At 45.4% G+C, this 23,925-nt stretch overlaps 1 protein-coding gene across 4 annotated transcripts in view; it reads right to left on the reverse strand.

Moving 5' to 3' along the window:
• Window positions 1-2,051: 2,051 nt before the first annotated feature.
• The window catches only part of B3GNT2 (UDP-GlcNAc:betaGal beta-1,3-N-acetylglucosaminyltransferase 2), a 37,738-nt gene continuing 15,864 nt past the window's right edge, over window positions 2,052-23,925 (reverse strand). For 3 of the 4 annotated variants that reach the window (XM_065527548.2, XM_005575770.4, XM_065527549.1), the window contains one exon: window positions 2,052-4,569. In XM_065527548.2, the coding sequence (XP_065383620.1) occupies window positions 3,367-4,560 (1,194 nt within the window). In that variant the 5' untranslated portion in view covers window positions 4,561-4,569 and the 3' untranslated portion in view covers window positions 2,052-3,366. Of the gene's footprint in view, window positions 4,570-19,689; window positions 19,928-23,925 lie in introns of those variants that run through there. The other variant, XM_065527550.1, reaches the window with a different exon arrangement.

A 23,925-nucleotide genomic window follows, 5' to 3' on the forward strand; every position in this document is an offset into this window, starting at 1 on the left:
AAAGTATGTATTTTCCTGTTCTAGGCAAGAAACAAGAATTTTCACTCCATCTTGCAAATCATGGGGAAGTTAAACTTTTGACCCAAGTGAAGGCTTCATCTCAGCTTCCCATCCTTTGCATTAGTAAAGTCACCCTTTTTGCATCTGAGAAAGTCAAGATGACCCAGGACATCAAATATTCCGCATCACCACCAGTCAGGAGTTGACAAATAGGAGACGGCCCACTTTGGGTGTCTTTAATTCTTGACTCAACTTCCAAGTGTAACAAAGCCACTCCCACAACTTCCTGTTCTTCTTTCCGGCCTCTCTTGACCATCTCAAGAAAGGAGATAGGTATAACCAGGATCAGGAATGGGAATGAGCCATTCTTGTCTCTTGCATCCTTTTCTTAAGACCTGCTTGGGTTCATGAATAGTCCAAACCCTGGCAATGCTCTTTCAGCCTTCTTGACCTTCAAACCCAAAATCAACATGACTTGGGAATAGCCAAGAAAAGGGCCCAAAATGCCAGTTTCCCTTGAGGCCTAAATTGTTAAGCAGTTCTCAAAGAAGAAGTTAGACTTATAGCAGTTCCACCCGTGAGATGGGGGATCAGGTGAGAACCCATATTGTGGGCACCAAGAGAGGCCTTCCTGGATTTAAGGGTCAGCGCCATAACGGAGCCCAAGCATGTGTAACGCTCTAAAACCTAATGTGCTCTGCTGAAAAGTCCATGAGGTCCATGTCACAGGGCAGCAATGACCAGGTGGTGGGCTGGGGCAGCCATTGCACAAGAACTTCTACCAAATGAAAGGCCAGAGATCATCTCATCCAAATGTCATCAGCACCAAGAACTCATATTCAAATAACAGCACACACGTGGACTGAAGGCTCAGAAAAGGCCCCCCAGTGGCCTTCCACACCTCATTCAAAAACCTGCTCCATCTCTTCTTTCTCTACAAGAGACTTGAAACCTCAGGGAAGGGGAATCCCTAACAATAAAAAAATTGAAATTCCTCTGAGAGGAGGAACCTATTACCTGAGAATGCGTGGTCAGGTTATATGGACAAATGCAAATGTGATCCAATTACCTGTTCTCAGAGCTTCTTTTTTTTTTTTTTTTTTGAGACGGAGTCTCGCTCTGTCGCCCAGGCTGGAGTGCAGTGGCCGGATCTCCGCTCACTGCAAGCTCCGCCTCCCGGGTTCACGCCATTCTCCTGCCTCAGCCTCCCGAGTAGCTGGGACTATAGGCGCCCGCCACCTCGCCCGGCTAGTTTTTTGTATTTTTTAGTAGAGACGGGGTTTCACCGTGTTAGCCAGGATGGTCTCGATCTCCTGACCTCGTGATCCGCCCGTCTCGGCCTCCCAAAGTGCTGGGATTACAGGCATGAGCCACCGCGCCCGGCCAAGCTTCTTTACTTCTTTACTCTTCTCTAACCATAATGTGGCAATGTGGCCGTCTGGGAGGTGTGTGCTAGCAGCCACAGGAGTAGAAGGCAGATGCAGGCCCCAGGAAACCTTCAGGAAGACCAGGCTGAAAATAGTCTTCAATCTCAAATCAAGTACCTGTGTCCTCATACTTGCTCAGAAATGGCTTCCATATTCCAAACAGGAGAAGACAGTTTGCTCTTATAACACTAACCCTTCTGTTTTTTGAGCTTCATCAATCGTCTACTCGTTTCCCACTGGACGTTAGTAGTGTCTTCTCGACATGGGTCTATGAAAGGAAATCGAGTAGTCAAGGCTGCCTCTGTATTTCATCTTTGTGGCTACAAACTCCAAAATAGAAATGGCTTAGGATAACACAATATTTACAATGCCACACCACTCCCTAATTAAATTACTTATACTCACTGAAAAGGGAAGCATAAATAAATATTCTCACTTTTCTTTAAAGACTTTAAACGGGAAAGCACTTTGGGGATTTTAAATGCAAAGATGGATGACGCACTGGGAGACAGCGATAGTTCAACACCACTGTAATGGTTTTTGGGGGGAAACTGGCCTCTTTCAGGGAAAATGTTTTCAAATATGGGAAACAAAAGGATTATAGATTACACATTACACAAACAATTAAAAATACAGTGGCTTTATTTCCATTGTTTATAGTCCCCAGTATCCCATCTGATAAAGAACCTTCAATTCTATAAACAAAAATATTTCAAGAAAGTATGATACACAATAGTACATATAATAGTTTGGCAGAATTTTAAACTCTAGTAGTTCATACCCCCAAAAAAACAAGTTTTAAAATTCAAAAATAACAGTTTTATTTAACATGTTATATCTTAACATTTAAAATATCATGCTCTAGTTAAATATTTCATCAACAACACTGTATACAAATAAAATATTACATAAAATATATTTAAGAAAATGTTTTGGTCTTTGATCTGAACAATAAATAAAAACAGGCACTTCTACATAGACAGGGAAGCAATTACTACTCAGAATAATAATCTTGTATAAGCAGCATGTGGAAATATGGCAATAATAAATTCTGGAGTTTTAAATTGACAAACCATCTATGCAGAAGTCTGCAACTTCAATCTTTTCACTCAAGTTCAGAAGTTACATATGCTTTCCTGGTCCACATTGAAAATTCACTAACACAATACGGTTGTTAGGGGCAATTCAATCTTCAGCTGGCCATTAAGGAATCATACTCATTTTCAAATACTAAAATTAGACTATGGTACCACCCAGCAAACCAAATACAAGAAAAATTAAACCCTCTTTCTCCTTATTATGACCATAAGATCACAACAAGATAAATTAGATGAGTGTCACACAATGATTCTTATTTTGCAAAATTAATTAACACACAAAAATACTGTTGGGGTAGCAGGAAATTTCCACAATTGAAAAACTGAATTCCACAATTGATAACTGAAAGTTCAGTTTTCTGGACAATTTAAAATTTACCCAAATCCCATAAAAATAAACATAATTCCATTTCACGAAAATCACCGGATCACGTTTAACAAAGTCTTTGTAGCCAATATGTTTATAAACACCTGAATTACGAATAAATCAGTCATTATTATGGGAAGTAGGAATATTATAGAAGAGGGCAAGCAAAATAACTTAAAATGGTCAAATTCCAGAAACATGATTTCAGATAAGAGGGTACAACTTTTTCAAAAATGACCACTAGCTGGTAAGATCAGAACCAATCATCCTGCCATATTATCTGTAAAAAAATGACCATCTTCCGCTTTCCCTCTTCACGTGAGTACCACATTGAAGGGTTTAGAGGCCCCTCAAATGGATCTCACTCGTAAAGGCAATTTTCATGGTTTAATATAGAAATTACTCTAATGTGAGAACACAACATGGAAACTATTCAAAATACACCTTTCTATGCAAAATTGAGTTTGTATCTATTTTAGCATTTTAAATGAGCACTCTGCAACTGAGACCAAATATCAATCATCTCTTGAGGTTTTCTACTATGTACTAACATCAGATCTACATAGGAGCAGATATTATTTTTGTTTTTCTCCTCGATATCAAATGTCCTGAAGCCTTTGTGTTTCTCTGGAACGAGGCCGAGTTTCTGAAGGCACATTCCAGTATACACGTCATCGATGGGGTAGAGATGGACCTGGTCAGTGATATGGTACAGCCTCAGGGCCAGATGGCCGGAGTAGAGGAACCCCCCGCCCCCTGCATAGGGTGGGTAGAGGCCAGAGTAAACAACTTCAGGGATGTAGTACTTCAGCTTCTTATCCCGATGAGGTCCAGCATTGTGGATCACATCACCTATAAACAGATCTTTGGCTTTGCTCTTGGATAAACTATTCAAGTAATTCAGGATGTGATGGGTGTTCACAAAAACATCATCATCGCCCTTGAAAACAAACTCAGTGTCTGGGCAGGAAGTACTTACCCACCTGAGAAACAGCACTTCCTTCAGAGACAAGTTGAAGAAAGTGTCTCTGTAATTCCACATAAGAATGTCTTGGTGCTTGTCACTCTCAAATTTCAGCATATCTGAAAGGTCGGGGTGGTTGTCCTCTGGGGGTGTCTGGCCCAGCAGGAAGACTCGCACCACGGTTTGGTTCCCCGTGTTGCTTTCTTGGCCCCAGGATTCCCGAATTGCTTGCCTTCTGGCAAAATGTGGAGTGAGGGACTTAATCGCCAGCAACAAGAAGGGTTTCTTTGCACACTTATCCGGCTGATCTATAAGCAGTGAATAATTGCGGCATCTCAGATACAGCAGAAAGTCTTTAAATCTGTCCGGCAGGTTATTAAAACCTGTAACCACTGATGTGACCCTCAGGTCAGGTTCACAATAGTTCAGATGGCTTATATTGGAGAGCCTGCCCGCCTCCCCCGTCTGGTTGGCTAGCATGCTCAGGATGGGGTTGTACTGCCGGTTCAGCTTCTCTTGCTCTCGGTTCCAGTATGCCTCAGGAGGGGTAGATATCTTCCAGAACTTCTCTTTGGGTATTATTACTTCCCCTTTTCCATCTTTTTCTTGGCTACTGCTTTTGGAGACTTCCATAATCAAATAAATGAAGACATTTGCCATCATTAGGATACCCAACAACTTTATTCTTCGACGTCCAACACTCATTTCTCATATCTGGAACAAAGGGGTGGAGTATTGCATCAATTAACTATCAATATGCATTTGCACATACAATTTATTTTACTTGTCTCCCCAGGAATAGTAGTTTATAGCAAAGACTCTACACTTGCACTGCCTAGGTTCAAATCTTGGCCCTTCCTTTCCAGCTTTGTGACCATGGGCAAGTGGGATAGTCCATGTTTCTGCTTCTCCATATATAAAATGGGAATCAAGTCCAATTCAAAGGATGGTTGTGAGTAGTATATGTTGTTATATGGAAAGCTTTTAACATAGTACCTGGGCTCACAGCAAGCACTATGAAAGTGATTGCTGTAGACATGCTGAAGCTAGAGATACCTGTTACTACACAACCTCAGGAGAGTTCAACTTCCTTGCTTACAAAGGCACATACAGTGCTTGGCAAACTGATTTGCCTAAGTCATAACAAATACATTTTACAGTTTAGTATACACATACACACACAAAACTATTTACATGTATGATGCACTGTGTGCAGTTCCGTGTCATTCACTCTCAAGTTCTATTTTATTTGAAAAACTTCAAGTTTTTAAAATGTAGAAACAGGGACTGGTTACGTTGCTCAGGTTAGGCTCAAACTCCTGACCTCAGGTGATCCTCCCACTTCAGCCTCCCAAAGTGCTGGGATTATAGGCGTGTCTGACCTTCTCTCTCTTTTTTTAATGCTAGTCCCAACCCTGAGTTATTTTCCAACCTACCATTTTACAGATGAGGAAACCCAAGCAGAGAGATTAAGACACTTGCCCAGGGTTGCAGGGCTAGGAAGCAGGAGACACGGAACCACAGAGCATCTCAGAGAGAGAAAATGAAAGCGGATGCAGGACAGCTTTATCCCAATAGCCAAAAACTGGCAACAGCCCAAGTATCATCAACAGAACCAATGCAAACTGTGGCATCTGCATACAACGGTATATCCCTCGGCAACAGAAAGGGAAACTATAGTGAATGAAACATTACAACATTACATTGTGAATGAAGGCCAGAACCAAATTTTTATTTATATTAACTTCAAGAACAGCCAAAATGAATTTAGGTTCTAGAAATCTGAAAGTGATGGAGGTGGTGGGCTTGGAGAAGGATAGGAGGGAACTTCCTGGGGTACAGAAATGTACCATGTAGGTCTTGATTCTGACGAAGGCTCCATGGATGTATACATTTGTCAAAACCTAAAGTGTATACTTAAGATATCTATTGTTTGTAGCAAAAAGAAAAAGGGAAATATAAATGCTCTTTTAGTGAAATATCAAAGGATTTCAGGCTGTGGGCAATGGAAGAATAAAGAATGAGTAATGAGATGGTTTGCTGGGGATATCCAAGGTTTTAACACTATTGACACGGATGGCCTATATAAGAAAACATTTAAGCCAAGGTGACATTAAAAGACAGCCCAAAAAACTGGAATGGCAATGTTCTATAAAGAGCTGAGGATTTTCTTATCAGGTTAATTCAACGGGGAATTTATCCTTAGGTACTATTACTCATTCCCATTTTATACCTGAGGAGGTACACATTTAGAGAAGGGCAGACTGGAATACCAGCCAAGGCAAACAGATTCCAAGACTGTACCATGCCAAAAGGTAGCTACACTTCTCCAACTTCTAGAAGAAAGTTTTGTGACTATTTTAATCTAGTATTTGCTTTTTAAAAGAAGATTTTTAGGTTCACTGGATTCTAACAAACAGTACTAAAGTAGAAGAATATCTGTCATGCTGAGAATGCTGTAAAACGTATTAGAGAGCCCAGATGAGATCAACAAGGAATTCACAAGCTATTGTGTGTCTCTAAAGATCTGTCTAGCAGATCTTAATCTGGTTGCTTGTATTTACTACTGCTGAAACTACCTTTGCAAAGATTATGGATAGTGAGAAATCTAGCATGGCTGACTCCATATCTTGCGTCTACACTCACAGGCTGGCTGTCTCCCCTCATTCCTGGGCATAGGCCAAGCTAACCATGGGAGAAATTTAGTTTACGGTTTAACTTGGAAGCACAGATGGTAACAGTCCCTCCATAAAACTGATCCCTTCTTTGTTCAGGGGGCTGAGGCTAATGAAAGGTCACAAGATTAGGATTGAGAGGGACCTGAATTCTGCTAAAATGTAAGCACAGTTTTTATAATCCCTTACTGCTCAGGAGTCATGCGGCCAGAGGCCACAGGATCTTTGACTTCCCCAAGTGCTCCTGTAGTTAACACCACTATTATAGAACCTCAGATTGGTCTTTTGAGATGTTTTGCAGACTTACCCCACCCAGACTAGAGACTCCTGACTCCCCCGACCCCCACAGACTCAGCACATGGCCTTGATTGCATCTGCAGCCAATCAGCGGCACCCACTTCCTGGTCCCCTGCCCCCGAAACTATTCTTGAAAAACCTAACCTCATGCCTCTGGAGATTTCAGTGATAACTCCAGTTACTTCTCAAATACTTCTCAAAAAGAAAAGGTTCTAACTTGGGACAATTCTCCTAATGCTAAAGTGAGCCCTTGACCCAGTACTGCTGTCTCTAGGTCTCAGGCCCTTCCTAGGCTGGAAGGAGGGCAGCAGGAAATGTGTGATGGTGAAAAACTACAATAAAGAGAAAGATTTGCAAAGGGGCCAGGCACAGTGACTCACACCTGTAAACCCAGCACTTCGCTTTGGTAGGCCGAGGTGGGCAGATCACTTGAGGCCAGGAGTTTGAGACTAGCCTGGCCAACATAGCAAAACCCTGCCTCTACTAAAAATACAAAAAAGGAGCTGGGCATGCTGGTGTACTCCTGTAGTCCAAGCTACTCGGGAGGCTGAGGTTGCGGTGAGGCGAGATCATGCCACTGCACTCTAGCCTGGGCGACAGAGCAAGATTTCTCAGGAAAAAACAGCACATACTATGAACAGCTAAATACCCGGAAAAATTTAACTCAGTAAAGGGATTTAAAACATTGATAGACCTTTACCAAAATTTCTAGAGTAAAAGAGGACAGCTTAGGGAAGAAAAAAGGGAAGCACAGTACTTTACATAGGGGGTTGTGAACTTCCAGAGCTAATTCTCCTAGGAAAGATACAGGGTGAATAATATGTAAAAGTGACTCCAGGTAATTTAACAAGTTTATACATCTAGATTATAGGGGAGGCCATGAATAACTGGAATCCAACCACAGACACGTGAAGCCTCTATCACGGAAAACACCATTCTTTTGAGGATGCTTTGAGGAATAAGCTTGCTGATCCCTGGCGAGATTTCCAATTTCACCTGCTACAATTCAGCCTTTTATTTCCTCAGTCAAGGCCATGCCAAGGTACAGTTCTCATATCATCTTGGCTCAAGACACAGGGACTAATCAATGGCCTTCCCGGGAACACGACTCTCACCTTTCATTTAAGTGCTCAAGGCCTCCAGCCCGCAGGCCATTTTCCTGCTCATTTCTCATTCTCACCCCCTAAGGGAAGCAGACGGCATACCACTTTACCAGGAGAAAATGGAAGCTCAGAGGGGACTGATGATTTGCCTGAATATTATGGAAGAGTTCAGTGACAAGGCTTAGACAAGACCACCTTCTGGATCCCAATCCAGGACTGTCTGGATCTCTCATTTTTTTCTATGAGGCTCAACCACATTCTAGTTACCTGGTCCAGGTCAGCAGTGAAGTCCCACAGGCTGACTATGGCATGGGATCATGGAAAACTGATAGTTACGAAGAGGCTCCAAAGAAAGGGAAATGGGGGCACCTACGAGCTCCCAGTCCCCCGTCAGGAAACAGATCAGCCTTTCTTGTAAAAGACTTAAGATTCCCAAAGGCTCAATTTGAGGCAACTCTTCCCATTACTTGCTAAAGGGTATTTCTTTCAAGCCAATCTGAAGAAGAAGGTGGAAAACACAAGATTCTCAACTGCACATTTCCATCAAGGTTAAATGTCATCGTGCACTTGTGACCTGAGCACAGTGTCTTGCATGAGAACTCGGCTTCTAGTAGGCTCTTAGAAAAAAGCCAAGTTCATGGAAGGGAAGATAAAGCAGTGACCCCCATAAAAATATCTGTGGGAAAAAGCTCTCTAAATATCTGACTAAATATTCCCATCGCAGACAGAAAACCCAATTCCAATGTCTTTCTTCAGCAGGAAGTTACATTGCGTAAGAAGAATTTAAGAAAACTTACCCCAAAGCTGGGGGAAGATGTTATAAACTCTTGCTGTGAAACATAGACTTTTTATTGTAACAGAAATAAGAGAAAACCCCATATACAAACACAAAGCGAACTTAGCTTTTTACCTTGTCCCCAACAGGGACGGAACAGTTTTCAAACTTCAGTTGGCTTTGTTTAATGAAATGAAAATATTTAGAAAGACAGTATAACAGAAAACCTTAGCTGAAAAATGGCTTACAGAACAGTACAGACATGATGCCGAAACTATGTGACAACCTAGATAAAATACCACACAAAAACAAAGTGGGTTTATTCAGGGTGGTGGGATGAGAGAGTGTTTTCACATCCTTTACCGCTGCCCAACTGTCTGCCCTGTAAGCAGCCTCTTCCGCACGCTGGGGATTGGGACACGGCACACAGCCCCATGCGGGGTTCCCTGTTCCACAGCCCACCCCGGCCTGTGCCAGCATTGCTGTATTCGACCCCCGCAGTGCTGCATAGAGGCTCTGTCACAACACCTATCCCTATTACCTGCACACCTTCCCTTGTGCCTGTGCCACCTCCTAAGGGTTCCTACATGAAAATAGTGAAACATAAATACACCTGCCTTAACAAATATGTCCCAGGCACCAGCAGTCCTTTGAGGCAGATACTCTAAACTCCCACTACTTATTTCGCTGAGGTATGGGGTGGGGGACACTGCGAGGGTGGACAGGTAACTGAACTTGTCCGTCATACAGCTGGTAAATGGTAGAGCCGGGACTCAAACCCAGGCAATGATACCTCCAGAGTGCGAGTTTTCAAGCATCACACAATCACGGAAGCAAATGCTGCTGCACAGGGTTATGATTGCAGGAACTGAAGAGATTTGGGGCTTGTTTTCCATGGTTAATCCTCTTAGAGGTAATTTTTTAAAAGCTCTATATTTATACATTTTAACCCACAAAACTACGAGTCAACAATCAGATGTGGGAGGCAGTGTACTATCCTAAGTAACATTAGTGACTCTACAGGTTACACTCTGGGCAAAATGCAGCCTCCATTCATCTCTCTCCTAAAAGAAAATGAGAACAAATGAGGCTTTGAGAGTCCCAGGTTCCCAGCCAGTAAGTGATGGAGTCAGGGCTTGCGCCCAGGCCTTCTAGTTCTGGTTTCTTCTACACACTGCACTGGAACATGGGAAAGATTACCAAGCTGTGAAAACAGACAGTGACTCACGTGGACTTTCTCCATGACCCTGGGGAAGCCAATTTCTCAAGACCTTAGTTTCTTGGCTAAGAGGCTGTTTTTTTTGTTTTTGTTTTTGTTTTAACTTCCATGCAAAACCATCGTGTTTTCAGAGGCACCCATTTTCCTATTGTCCTACTGTTCTAGTAATCAGAAGCTATGGGCTGGGCGCCATGGCTCACGCCTGTAATCCCAACATTTTAGGAAGCCAAGGTGAGAGGAATGCTTGAGCCCGGGAGTTCGAGACCAACCTGGGCAACACAGCAAGACCCCAAGTCCACATTTTAAAAAAAAATTAGCTGGGCATAGTGGCATGCACCTGTGGTCCCAGCTACCCAGGATGCTGAGGTGGGAGGGCTGCTTGAACCCAGAAGATCCAGGCTGCAGTGAGCCGAGATTGTATCACTGTACTCCAGGTTGAGTGATAGAGTGAGACCCTATCTCTTAAAATAAAAATAATAATAAAAATCAGAAGCTATGATCCCTCCTCCCCCAGGCCTCCCTCCCACCCATCCACATGAGATGACCTTCAGTTAGTTTAACTCTGACCAAAGCAAAGGTCTTCAATACCTACTTAGCTCACACAGGCTATTTTCCTTAGGGCTCAAATACTGAAACAATTCCAATGTTTCATTCATAGACACTAGACTGGGAATCGCAGAACCCAATAACCCTAAAAAGGTTCCCTTCAATTCTGAGAGCCCTGTAGCACTGAAGCAAAGTTGCTGGCCAGAAAACATTTGAATGTGACCACCAACAGCCATGAGGACTCTCTCCCAGAACTCAGGCAGGGTCTGACTCCCCCACCAATGGGCTCAGGCAAGCTAAAGAGATGCCCGACAGTAACTAGCCAGGGCTAGAACGAGCAATACGTCCAAGCCAGACCCAAGACCTGTGCCAAGACTGCCCTGCACTTTCTCCTACTACCAAGATTAAGGATGAAAGAAAAGCAAGGCCTCCTTGTAACCATGAAATAAAATGACCAGTCACCCCCACCCACTCAGGCTGAGAGAAAGGGGCTGGAAATCCACGCTTCTGACTACACCCCAGCAGTGTCAGAGCTAGCAGCCTCCGTGTCTAGGGGGCATCCTGGTTCCTGCTCACTTTCCTGCTCAAACGGGACACACGAATCCTCAGAGGGAAAGAGCCCAAGCCCCCTGTCATATCGTGAGGCCAGAGGAGCATGTTCGTTCTGCCCTTTGCCCTCCCCCGCCACATCTGGGAGTCTGGCAAGAGTGGTCTACCTAAGTCCTCACCTCTCTGGCTATCCCATCTGTTGCCTGGTCCTTGCCAGCCCTTTCCAGGTTTTGCTTGGAAAAACAGAGACAGAGACAGTTTGCAGCTGAGTGGCTCTAGGGGAGAGAACAGCTCCTAGCACTGCTGGCAGATGGTAGGGTGATAAGGGTGTGAGTGGAACAGCTCAGTGGGACCAGAAGAGCTGGGCCACAGCTAGAGCTTGTTCCTTGATTGGAGAAAGAGGCCTGGCCGGGGTTCTCGCCGGGGCAAGGAAGCCTCAGAACTCCACGACTCCCTCACCAAGAGGCTGGCACTAAGCTAAGAGGATGGTTTGCCTCCGCTCTCCAGTCTAACTAACGGAACAACTGTCAGCTAGATTTAAGCAATTTGATTCCCAGCCATTACTTTTAGCCTTCATGTTCAAAATTAAAAGGGAAGCATATTTATAATGAATCTACTCACCTACACAGTCCCACAGGCGACATTATACATCAAAGCATCTGGCAGGACACATTCTGGTCCCCACTGATTACAACCCCCCAAAAGCCCGGTGTGGCCGATTTACTCAAATGATATTCATCATTTCAAATCAAATTAGCCACCAGATGTATTCTTCAAATAAACACATACAGAACTTTTGGGGAAAAAGGAGAAGGGAATTAACCCTCCCAGAGGCAATCCTGCCCTGCCTTTAGTAAAACTGAAAATGGTTTTAGGTCCTCAGATTATGTGATTTAAAAATAAGGGTAGCAGATGTTTGAGGATGGAGATGTCCCAGATCCATTTTCAGATTGGAAAACCAGTTTGGCATCTGGAATGAGAGGACCAGAATTAAATTCTGGTTATGCTACCTACTGGTTGTGTGACCTTAGGCAAGTTACCCAACCTCTCTAAGCCTCACTTTTCTCCTTTGTAAAATGGGATGATACAACCTCCAATAGCTCTTCAGGGTCTGCCTTCTCCATCAAACCCTAAATGAAGCACATTTCTCAAAGTTCCGTCCTTCACTGCCTCTTTAGTAAGTCTTCTCTCTACAAACTCATCCATCCAATGCCATGAGCATCACCTCCAAAAGGAGGGTTCACGGGTCAACCATCTAACTCCAGATATTAGCTTCCACATGCCTTATGGAGTCCCTCTTCCTCAGGCCCCTCTGTGCGATGGATCAAGTTCCCAGGCACCTGGTGAAAACCCCACATTACCTTGAGTTGCTTCCTGCTCTGCACATTCAGCCAGGAGCCAGGTCCTGGGTTCCTACTTCTATAACGCCACTGGTAGCTCCCTCCTCATCTTTCCTCTATTCCACAGAGCCTGCAATAGCCTACAGCCTCATTTCCCACTATGCTCCCAAATACGTCCTATTTCCCAAGTCTTCAGTCCCCTGCACACACCCTTCCTGCTCATGCTGTTCCCCCAGTTCCCCCAGACCACCACCAATATGCTACTGCTCCCTGAGAACCTAACTCTAGCTCCGTGTCTGTTTTCTAGAACTCCTTTCTTCTCCATTCCCAGAGGTTGAACTCAGGGCTTTATCACTTCTCTCTCTCTTCTAAGAGATTTCCTGCCCAAGGGTATGCCCCAGCCTAAACACCAGCCTCACTGCCCAGGAGTCAGGCAGTCTGCTCCTGGTCAGGATGCCTCTACCTGGGCACCCTCCACAATTAAGGTCTTCACACTGCACCACCATTACACTCCAGCACATAGTACCTGAGACTCACCCAGCATTTGCTAAAGGAACAGATACTTTGGTCATCCGGCCAAGTTTACTGAACACAGTCTTCAGTAGAAACCAGATTAATTAAATATATATACACCCTTTCTCCTAAGAGATGACAATGGAAAAACCACATGTGCTGAATTACAGACATATTTATAGAAAACTCTCACTTATTAAGAACTAAAGGGTAACAGAAAAATTTAAATAACTTGCTAGACTTAGGGGAGACAAGAATTTCAGCAGTGCTGACTCTATTAGACGTGAGGGTGGGGACAAGATCTGAAGAGGTGAACTGGGGTGAGAAGTACAGCTGCCCCCTCATTTCCCACAGTCAGCCCCAGACCACCAAAGGCAGCAGACACATGGGTGTGCAGCAGTGCAGGTGTGTGGGATTCAGCAGGGCTTCCAGGTGAGGGTGCCATCTTCCTCCGCAGCAGACCCGTTATCCCTCCTGCACCCTATTCCAAAATGGGGCATCTCTACCTCCTTTCTGGAGAGGGATGGACCTCCAGCAATTGTTACCTACAAGGCCGTGACAGTCATGGTAAGCATATCTAGAGGAAGATCCTTAGTACAGATTTGCAACCTGGGGGCATCTACTTACCTAAGGTGGAACAATCATTTTTTGTTTTTGAGACGGGGTCTCCGCTGTCGCCCAGGCTAGACTATAGTTGCCCAATCACGGCTCACTGCAGCCTCAACCTCCCAGGCCTAAGTAATCCTTCCATCTCAGCCTCTCGAGTAGCCGGGATGCACCACCACACCCCACTAATTTTTAAATTTTTTTTGTAGAGATGAGGTCTCCTCATGTTGCCCCAGCTGAGTCATTTTAGAAAAGAAATGCTGGGGCCAGGCGCGGTGGCTCACGCCTGTAATCTCAGCACTTTGGGAGGCCGAGGCGGGCGGATCACAAGGTCAGGAGATTGAGACCATCCTGGTTAACACGGTGAAACCCCATCTCTAGTAAAAATACAAAAAATTAGCCGGGTGCGGTGGTGGGCACCTGTAGTCCCAGCTACTTGGGAGGCCGAGGCAGGGGAATGGTGTGAACCCAGGAGGTGGAGCTTGCAGTGAGCCGAGATTACCCCACTGCACTCCAGCCTGGGCAACAGAGCAAGACTCCATCAAAAAAAAAAAAAAAAAAAAGAAAGAAAGAAAACAAAAATGCTGGAATGCAAGCAGTCCCTTCCCGGGGAGCTTAATGCATTTTGGAAGCCCTTGGTAAGAGCTTGTACATGGCTTGGTAAATGCTTCCACTCCAACCTCTAGGACCTGTGTACAAGCAAGCGTATTCTGGCAGGCTCTCAGTGAGCCCTCGGAGAAATTTCTAAAGACTTCTCTCTGATTCATCCTTCTGCCTGCTTAGGTGAGCTGCACAGAATGTTTTTCAGTCTGGGTTCAACTAGCAGGTAGAAACCAGGCGGTAATCTAAGCAAGGGAAGTTTAATACAACAAATATGATACCTGAGTAACTATAAAGATGGAATAACAATCTAAAGGATGCCCTGAAACAGATGAAAAATATCCCCCAAAATTAGGTAGGGCAGGGGGTTTTTCTGAGTTTGTTGAAGAAAGTAAAGATGGCAGAAAAATTCCTGGGTACCTAGGCCAGAGATCACCCACAGTCACCAAGCAGCAGGAGCAACCTTCTAGGGTGCAGGCAAGCAAGGCTGGGTATATAGACAGTCAAGCAGGCAGAAGGAAGGAGGGGCACACACAGGGAGTCATCGGGTGCTGCTGGACCCGGAGTGAAGAGGCCTCCCTCTGTAGGAGCTTGCCACATCAATGCATATGCTAGGCCAGAGCAGCTTAGGGTTGTGCTCAGGACAAAGATCAGGTGACTAGCTCACCAGACGGCCAGCACCAGAGAGGGCTTGAGGTACATACATGGGGGCTGAGAGGCTGTAGGGAGCAATGATCTGGGCTGGATGAGGTCCACCCAGTCTTAGGCTCCTGGTCCCACCACTGATGCCAAAGCTGTAGAAAACAGAGCAGCGGATGCTGGAGAAAGGTGTACCCTGCAGGAATATAGGAGTGCAGGAAAAGCACGCGCGTGCGTACACATGAAATCAGGAAGAAAAATCCCTTCCTCCTACAAGGTCCCCTTCAGAGCCCTCTACTTACAAAAGGCAAAGAAAAGACATTTAAAGGGCCCAGACCCATTTTCAGAGATCAGGCAACTGAGGGTGAATTTGGAGCATAAAGGCAATACTTAAAAACTGGCATAAGTTATAGATCTCTACATCACCAACCCAGAGTCATCTCTAACAACATTTTTATTTAAGTCTGTGGAAAAGGGGGTATAAAACATGTGTCCTGTACACTGAATTGGCAGAGGTAATACGTGACAGCCCTTTAGTCAACAGCAGGGGACAAGGCAGGACCTGAGTGGGGCTTCTAATAGGGCAAATTTCAGAAAATGCAGGGAGAAGCAGGGCAGGCAAGAGATGGGGTAGGGGCACAGAGTGTCTCCAGGCAGAGATGGACACAGCCAGTTCATGGACAGACAGGTTCTGAGGCCACACTGGAAGGGCAGGTAGGAGCTGGTGGGGCCCAGGGCTGCTAGGAAGAGGACATGTGCAGCTGCGGCTAAGTGGACAAATGTTGCTGCTGGATGGACCGGAGGAATGTGCTTTCTTTCATATCCCATCTACTTAAAACAGAAAACTGACCACATCACATAGGAACATGAAATAAGGGAAAAAATGAAGAACTCCAAGTTGGATGCCCATGATTACAACTTTAGTTGGCTTTGTAGTCCCAAAGACTTAATTTCTCTAAAGCAGATTCAGTTCACAGGGGGAAGAGTGGTTTGTCTTCTGTCATCAGATCTCTAACTCACCTCTGACAGAATACAGGTATATGTGATTTGTCTTATCAAATTTTGGGGGGAGCGAGGGACAGGGTCTTACTCTGTCACCCAGGCTGAAGTGCAGTGGCGCAATCACAGCTCACTGCAGCCTCAACTTCCTGGGCTCAATCGATCCCCGACAGCTCACTTCAGCCTCCTGAGTAGCTGGGACTACACGCATGCCACCACACCTGGCTAATTTTGGTATTTTTTGTGGAGATGGCGTTTCGCCATATCACCCAGGCTGGTCTCAAACTCCTGGCCTCAAACGAGCCACCTGCCTCGGCCTCCCAAAGTGCTGGGATTACAGGCATGAGCCACCCAACCCAACTGCTTTACCAATTGCTAATCAATGAGATTATGAGTTGTTTCTGATTTTTCCTGTAACTGAAAATACATAAACACCCTCCTAGGCACATCATCTGGTTATTTCCGGAGGAAACATTACGAAGGGAACCCAACCTTTTAAAGTCAGTTAGCAGAGAATCAAGCTATCCCCCCCTCACTCTCACCCTTAACCTCCCACCAAAAAGGTCAGACTGATTTATCCTCTCATTGTATACCCAAGAGCACGGAGTCATCCACGCTGACAGTGAATACTATACTCCTCTTTTATTCATTTGTTTATTTTTTTAGATGGAGTCTCGCTTTCTTGTCCACGCTGCAGTCAGTGGTACGATCTCAGCTCACTGCAACCTCTGCCTCCCAGGTTCAAGCGATTCTCCTACCTCAGCCTCCCAAGTAGCTGGGACTGCAGGCGCCCACCACCATGCCTAGCTAATTTTGGTATTATTTAGTCGAGACGGGGTTTCACTATATTAGCCAGGCTGGTCTCGAACTCCTGACCTCAAGTGATCCGCCCACCTCAGCCTCCCAAAGTGCTGGGATTACAGGTCTGAGCCACGGCATCCGGCCACCGTCCTCCTTTTTAATCTTTACCAAAAAAGAACATCTCCCTGTTTTAATTGATGCCATCTTTTCATACGCTTTCTTCCTGGTCTTCCTACTCCCCCATGCCCTTTGCCCATTTTTAACGCTGGGATGTTCTCATCTCATTTAATCTTCACAACAAGCTAAAAAATGTGAGGCAATTAATTTGAGGTTACAGAGCTAATCCCGGTGGAGCCAGCGTTTGGACTTTGGCCCCAACCTTGGGTCTAAGCTCTTATACTTTCTACCACACAACACTGTTGCTCGAGGAGGATTGAGAATCCCCGAATAAAGTTGTACTTTTAAAAAATTAAGGTACCAAAATTATTGCATTTGTAGATACCCACCCAGGAAAATGTAAGCCATTCCAAGGAAAGCCACAGGAAATCGAATTTTTTTTCCCCCCAAATTGATAAGAGAAAGTAATAATGTAAACAAAATGGCCGCTTGGGAACCACTCAATGGGTTAACATATCCAGGGGCCCTGGTCTGGTAATACTTCCGCACCATAGGCAGAATCCCCTGCAGATATGTTTTGTGATGAGTTAGTTTTAATTAGTTATTTGTATGAAAGGATGAGAGACTGCTGGGGCTTAAACTAGCCTCATCTTAAAACACCTGTCAGAGCTGGCTACAGGTGGAGAAAATCTGCCTTTCCTTCCCTCCAGCATCACAGCCTGAAGTGAAGGGAAACCAGCTCAGCTTTACAACCTGCCACAGGGTTGGGACAGTGGCACAGGGCTGCCCCAAACCCCAGCTCTCCCGGCTCTGAGAGGAAGAGCCTGTGGCAGAAAAGGGATCAAAGAACCAGCGTTATCCACCAACTGTACCGTCTCACTCTCGGTGTGTGTGGGGAGTGGGGGTGTGGGGGGGGGGTAAAGGGTCTGCCTGTATTCTGTGTTGCCCCGTCTGGTCTTGAATTCCTGGGCTCAAGTGATCCTCTTACCTCAGCCACCAGCTCGTAGCTGGGACTACAAGTGTGCCACCACGCCTGGCTTACCTCATTCTTTTACTTGTTTTTTCAACAACATGCACACGAATTCATACACAGATTGCGACCCAATTTCATTACCAGAAAGAAGCTCCAAGAATTTCTTTCCCAGGGCCTTATAGACCATCCACTCTAATACCTCTTTTACAGCAGAGGAGACCAAGGCACAGGGAGACAGAGCCTTGCCCAAGGCTGCCCTGGGGAGGAGAACCAGGATTTCTACCATGTGTCCCAGGGGACTGGGGAGTCCAGCAGTCAAAATTATCATTAGTAACAAAGTCTTTTTCTCACAGTCTGTAGGTTCCATTCTGGGCTATCAACATAAAAACAAAAGAGTGGATGGCCCCAGATTAGCCGGGTGTGGTGGCTCATGCCTGTAATCCCAGTTACCAGGAAGGCTGAGGCGCTTGAACCCGGGAGGCAGAGGCTGCAGTGAGATCGTACCACTGCACTCCAGCCCAGCCCGGGCGATAGAGTGTGACTCAAAACAAACAAACAAAAAAAGAGCCAAAGCATCACCTCTTCCTCCCACCCCACTGCCACCACCCAGGTTGGGCTGCTTTTATTACTTCCCCCTTGCTGTCAACACCACCTCGCCCACATTTATCTGACTTAGCACATGGTGTGATTAACAGGTCTGACACACCAAGGACTTCTGGGCAGAATGGGCCATATGCACTACTGCATCTCTAGTGCCTACCACTCAACACACAATTTGAGAACAAGAAGGGGAGGGACAGTAAAGGAACCAGGACCTAACCTAAGGACATTTTGTATTCTTTGACCATTTTGATCAAACATTTTAAACACTGCTCTAGCATAAGTATCCTAAGCATCTATCAATTCCCAAGATTTCCCCTCTAGGCCTCACTCAAGACAGAATTACGTGGTGTCATCTCAAGGCAGTACATCACCTAAAAACATGGCCCAGGAAACACATACAATTAAATAAATCTATAAACAAACATAGGCCTCAGGGATGGGGGAGGTGAGAAAAAAGGCAATTAAAAATTAATAGAAATGCACAAGCATAAATTACATTTACTGGACTAGAAACAGAATCCCATTACATAAACTAAGTTATCAAAGTGACCTTGCACAAGTGCTTCTGGAAATAAGTAGGCCATCAGCCCTGTCTTGGCAGTCTTGGTGTACAGAGATGGGGAAGGGAGGGGAGATCTGTTATCTGTTATGTGGGCTCCACATGTCTACAGACACATATGCAGAAAAGGAAACTATTTTCACGTAGGTATGAAAAAGTGATTACTGTCATTTTACATAGTAAAATGCACAAGAATTCAACCAATGACCAATTTATAAAATTTAAAGATGACACCTCTCAAACTCATAAGATCGACTTTCCAAAGTACACCACTCCCCACCACTTAGTTCCATTGCTGTGATAACAGGCCACACAGAGAGAAATGGAAATTTTAAATGTTAAAATAAGCACTTTAATATTAAGCACTCAGGCAATCAAATTCAATCCACTATTTTCCCTGGCATAAAGAATCATCTATGGCAGGGGTGCCCAAACCCCGAGTCATGGACCCCTAGTGGTGCATGGTCTGTTAGGAATGGGCCGCACAGCTGGTGGTGAGCAGTGGTGGGCAGGCCTGCAAGCTTTACCACCTGAGCTCTGCCTCCTGTCAGATCAGCTTGATATTAGATTCTCATAGGAGGGCAAACTCTATTGTTATCTTCGCATGCAAGGATCTAGGTTGCATGCTCCTTACTAGAATCTGATGCCTGATGATCTAAGGTGAGACAGTTTCATCCCGAAACCATCTCGCATGTCCTCCCACCCTGAAGTCCGTGGAAAACGATCTTTCACAAAACTGGTCCCCAGTGCTAAAAAGGTTGGGGACCACTGATCTACCTCACTTCCAACAGGTACTCGACAAACTTTCATGACCACCAGCACCCCTTAAAAACAACTACTGTCCTCCCCACCCATACCTCTGCTCAGCCTGGCTTCTCCTGGCTTAAGACGTCCCTTATCTTGTTTCTGTCCATCCTTACCCCCATCCTTGAAGGCCCAGGTTCAAATCCTGTCTCCTCCTCCATGAGGACAGCCTCGATTCCCCAAGTCCATGGATTTCATCCTCTCCTCCTGGCACTCAGGATCCCCCAAAAGGAATACCAAGCCCTCATTGCCTGGAATCCACTCTCAGCTTCGATGCTTCCCAGGAGAAATGGTTCCAGGTGAGCCAGGAGGCTGGAACTAAGCAGCCTGTCCCTCAAGTGGCAAATGACAGCCAAGGGCTGGCAGGCCCCGCCCACAGCACCCAGCCACTAAGTGCCAGCGCCCCTCCTCTCACACTGAGCATCCAGTTAAATTGGGCTCCCTCTGGGATGCTGCCTCTTCTCCACAGTCAGAGATCATCCTCCTCCCAGAGGACAACACTTCTAGTGACATGTGGCCCTGGGTGGCAACTTCAGAGCAAGGTGGCAAACAAGCAAACCAGCTCCCTGCTCCATCTCGGATTCCTGTCCCGCCTCTTCTCCCTTTCTCAAAGGCACATTAAATCCCAACACATTACTGATGAGTGTTTCAGGACTGTTGTTTTCAAGTTGTTTCTTTTTAAATATCAAAATAAACCATATACATTTTAAAATACATATCCTCAAAAAAGTAACACTTTGGCCTTTTATCCAAGTGTTCTATAAAAGAGGAGGCATCACTGAGGCCTTCAACCAAGACTTGTTTCCGTATTTAAAGAAGTGCAATAGTAACATAGCTTTCTCTGGCCACCTTCCAAGAAAAGTTTTTGTGGCCACAGTAAAAGAGAATATGCTTGCTCGATATGTGGGCACCCTACTGAACTGCTTAGAAACTGGGCCTCTTTTACCAAGCAATTTAAGTTTTACGCGAGTAAAACTTAAGTTTCACCTCAGTTTTCAGCGAGTCTCTGCATAGGTGATCAGGTATGTGGAGGGACCAGGGACCACAGCAATCCCAGTGCCTCGGGCTTCCAAATCTCCCCTGGTCTGCGTCTCACTCTCCCTGGGGGCGTCCAACCCTCTCCCCCAAGCCTCCACTATCTCTAAATTGAGGGCTGCCCCCTCTGCGGTCCAGTGTGATCTTCCTCTCTCTCTGGATGGTGCCCATGGGCCCCTAGTCGTGAGTGGGGTAGGGATGAAAATAGAGAATCATCACCCTGAAGCTGCTGGTGGCTACCTGAAGCTTCATGATATGCTCTGTATCTGCAGTGATTTCAAAATTTCCATTATAAAGAGTTAAAAAAAGATGATCCATCAGAACTTTGAGGAATAAAAGTTTTTTTAAAAAAGAAACATTCAGTTAAAAATAGGAGTATTCATGAGAGATATTTTAAGTTCATTTGAAGAAAATAATTCCTTATGTGGTAAAGGAAGAGAAGAAAAATATAATGGCTGCATCTCAAGAATAAAGTTGCATTAAGTTCTTTATAAACAAGCTTCAAATACAACCATAAAATAAAAACACATCTCACTAGTTCCAAATGTTGACTGCTTAGAAAGGATAGCATTTGTAACACTTTGACCCTTTCATTATTAGACAAATATATTTGAATCTGAAAATATCATCCGGCTTACCAGTGAACAATCTAGAGCCAGACCTGAAGGGTTAAAAACACACATGTGCACATAAAACTCCCCACAATTGTGTTATTTCCTGATCAAGACTCAAAAAAAGAAGTACTTTGGAGAACCAGTTGGATGTTAAGTGCTTCTCAAAGAAAATAATTTTAAAAATTTCTACCAGGCACTTTGGGAGGCCCAGGCAGGCGGATCACCTGAGTTTGGGGATTTGAGACCACCCTGACCAACATGGAGAAATACAAAATTAGCCAGGCGTGGTGGCGCATGCCTGTGATCCCAGCTACTCAGGAGGCTGAGGCAGGAGAATTGCTTGAAACCGGGAAGCCGAGGCTGCGGTGAGCCAAGGTCATGCCATTGCACTCCAGCCTGGGCAACAAGAGGGAAATTCTGTGTGTGTGGGCGGGGGGGCGGGATTCTGAAGCACAAATAAACTGCAGCAAGTTTATGGTCCATAGAAGTATCTTCCCAGAGTATTAACACTTTCATATTCATGAATTCAATGGATTCCAATAATAAACATGTGAAGTTGGCTGTGCAGGTTTCACGCTATTTTGCAGGGAGGTGGGAAACAGAAGCTAAGTAGGTTGCCATAGTTACAAAGACATTTGATGTCAGCTCTGGGACCAAAACCTACTTTCAAGTTCTCCATCCACATCAGCCAGTCCCCACAACCCCCCAACTCCCAGATCTCCACTCCCTGTGACAGCTCTTGCTGCTTCTGGGGTCTTGCACCAATAGCAATCTCCACTGTTTCCCCCATCTTGAGCCTCTCCCCTCTCCAATGGCTCCGGGCACATGCTCCTTGTCATGCCCATTTGTCCTGCCTTGACCCTCCCAATCCCCCTCACCTTCTAGAATCTTCACAGTCCTTGCACCCTCCTGACTTTCTAGGGTACCCAATACTGCTGGCCACCATGTCTACTCCACCCCAACCTCAGGAACCCCAGGGTTCTCCTGCATCTTGGCAGCCTTTGCTCCTTGGCCCCATCCCACAAAATGGACTCTCTCCGCAGTTCTGAGCCCAAGTCTACTGCTAGGTTTTCCCTTACCCCGTATTCTTGTCCCCTAGACATCACCACAGACTCCCATATCCCATATGCTAAAAAATGCCCCAATGTACCTGTGTGATGGCCCTTCTCCTAACCTCCCTTAATTGGTTTCCAAATTCCTTTACACCCACCATGAGTCTTTTTCTCTCTCCCACCTCTTCCAAATAAAACACACACACATTTCAATCTTGTACCATCCTGCCCTGGTTTGAGCCCTCAGTTTCCTCTCTACTAAGACTAATTTTAATGAAGTGGCCTAACTCAAATATCAAACGCCTACTTAAACCAAGCAGTATTGAAAACAGGCAGCAAAGAATCAAGTCAGAGTTGATTGCTGTAAGATTGATAAACACTTAGGTGAAATATGAAGCACTGCACAGGGGATAAGGAAAGGCTGCTTTATGCAGGGTGATCAGAGAAAGCCTCTCTTCTCAGAGAAGAGGTGAGGGATAGTTCCAGGCACGGGGGAGCAGTCACCACAAAGGCCAGAGGCAGGAAAGCTGGGGGCCTTGTGCCTGGAGTGAAATGAGCGGTAGAAGCGAGGTAGGAGAGGATAGGAGAGAAGGGCAGATCACCAACCCTGGTAGGTGACATCTGAACTCTGGCTTTTATCTGAAGAAGACAGGGAGCTACTGGAGGATTCTGAGTAGAGAAGTAACCTCAAGTCATTCAGTTTTTAAAGGATCCCTCCAGCTTCTTTCTGAGAGACTGGCAGGGGGCAAATGGGAAGCAGAGAACAGAGGGACTGCAATGACCTGCCCCAGGTCAGGCTGGCCTCATTCACGCTCAGGCCCATCTTCCTCAATGCAAGCCCAGCCATAACTTGTCAGCACAGTCAGCACACCATCTCTCTCTCCCACCTGACCACAAGAACTTTCACTGATTCCTCACTACCTCCATAACTATTAACTGCCCCATCTCTGCACGATTCCCGAGGTTGCATCATGGCCTATTACACCTTTCTAAGCACCATGCACTCCAAACCCAAGGGATCACCTGCTGTTTCCCCAAAAGACCTCTATGAGCCTTTCCATTGTGTCCTGTTTTCTCAGCCTACAATCCCTTGAGCACTTCTACCTTCCTTTCTCTGCCCCTGAAATGTTATTCGCATCCTTCAAGACCAAGCCCAAAGGCCACTTCCTTAAGAAGCCTTTCTTGGCTGCCTCCAACATGTAATTTGCTTACACCTCTACCAAGGCAATCTTACCAGTTCCTGGCTGTCTCCACCACACTGACCACTGAGGGCAGCAATCATGCCTGACCCATCTATGAACATGCACAGGCCAAGCACAGTGCTAGGCATACACCAAGTGCTCAATCAGTGCATGTTTGGTTGGAGAACAAACTGCCCACTTCACCAAACATCTTGAGGTCTTAAGGGAGAAGTATTCCAGGGCAGGTTTTCCATCTTGGCTACTGTAATCTGGATACCAGGGGACCCTCTGATGGAGCCTCGGGGGACTGTCTACTCAGCACTAACAAAGGTACAACCACAAGTAGGGACCACAGTGTGGACAGATTTGAACTGAGGCCTGCCAAGACTCTTGCCTTCTCTGCTAGAGATCTCTAAGCAGGCCCATATTCCATTTTAAATTTCCGTAAAAGTATTGGAAGTATGTTTTTC

This window comes from Macaca fascicularis, chromosome 13, assembly GCF_037993035.2.
Source record: "Macaca fascicularis isolate 582-1 chromosome 13, T2T-MFA8v1.1".
NCBI classification, from domain to species: domain Eukaryota; kingdom Metazoa; phylum Chordata; class Mammalia; order Primates; family Cercopithecidae; genus Macaca; species Macaca fascicularis.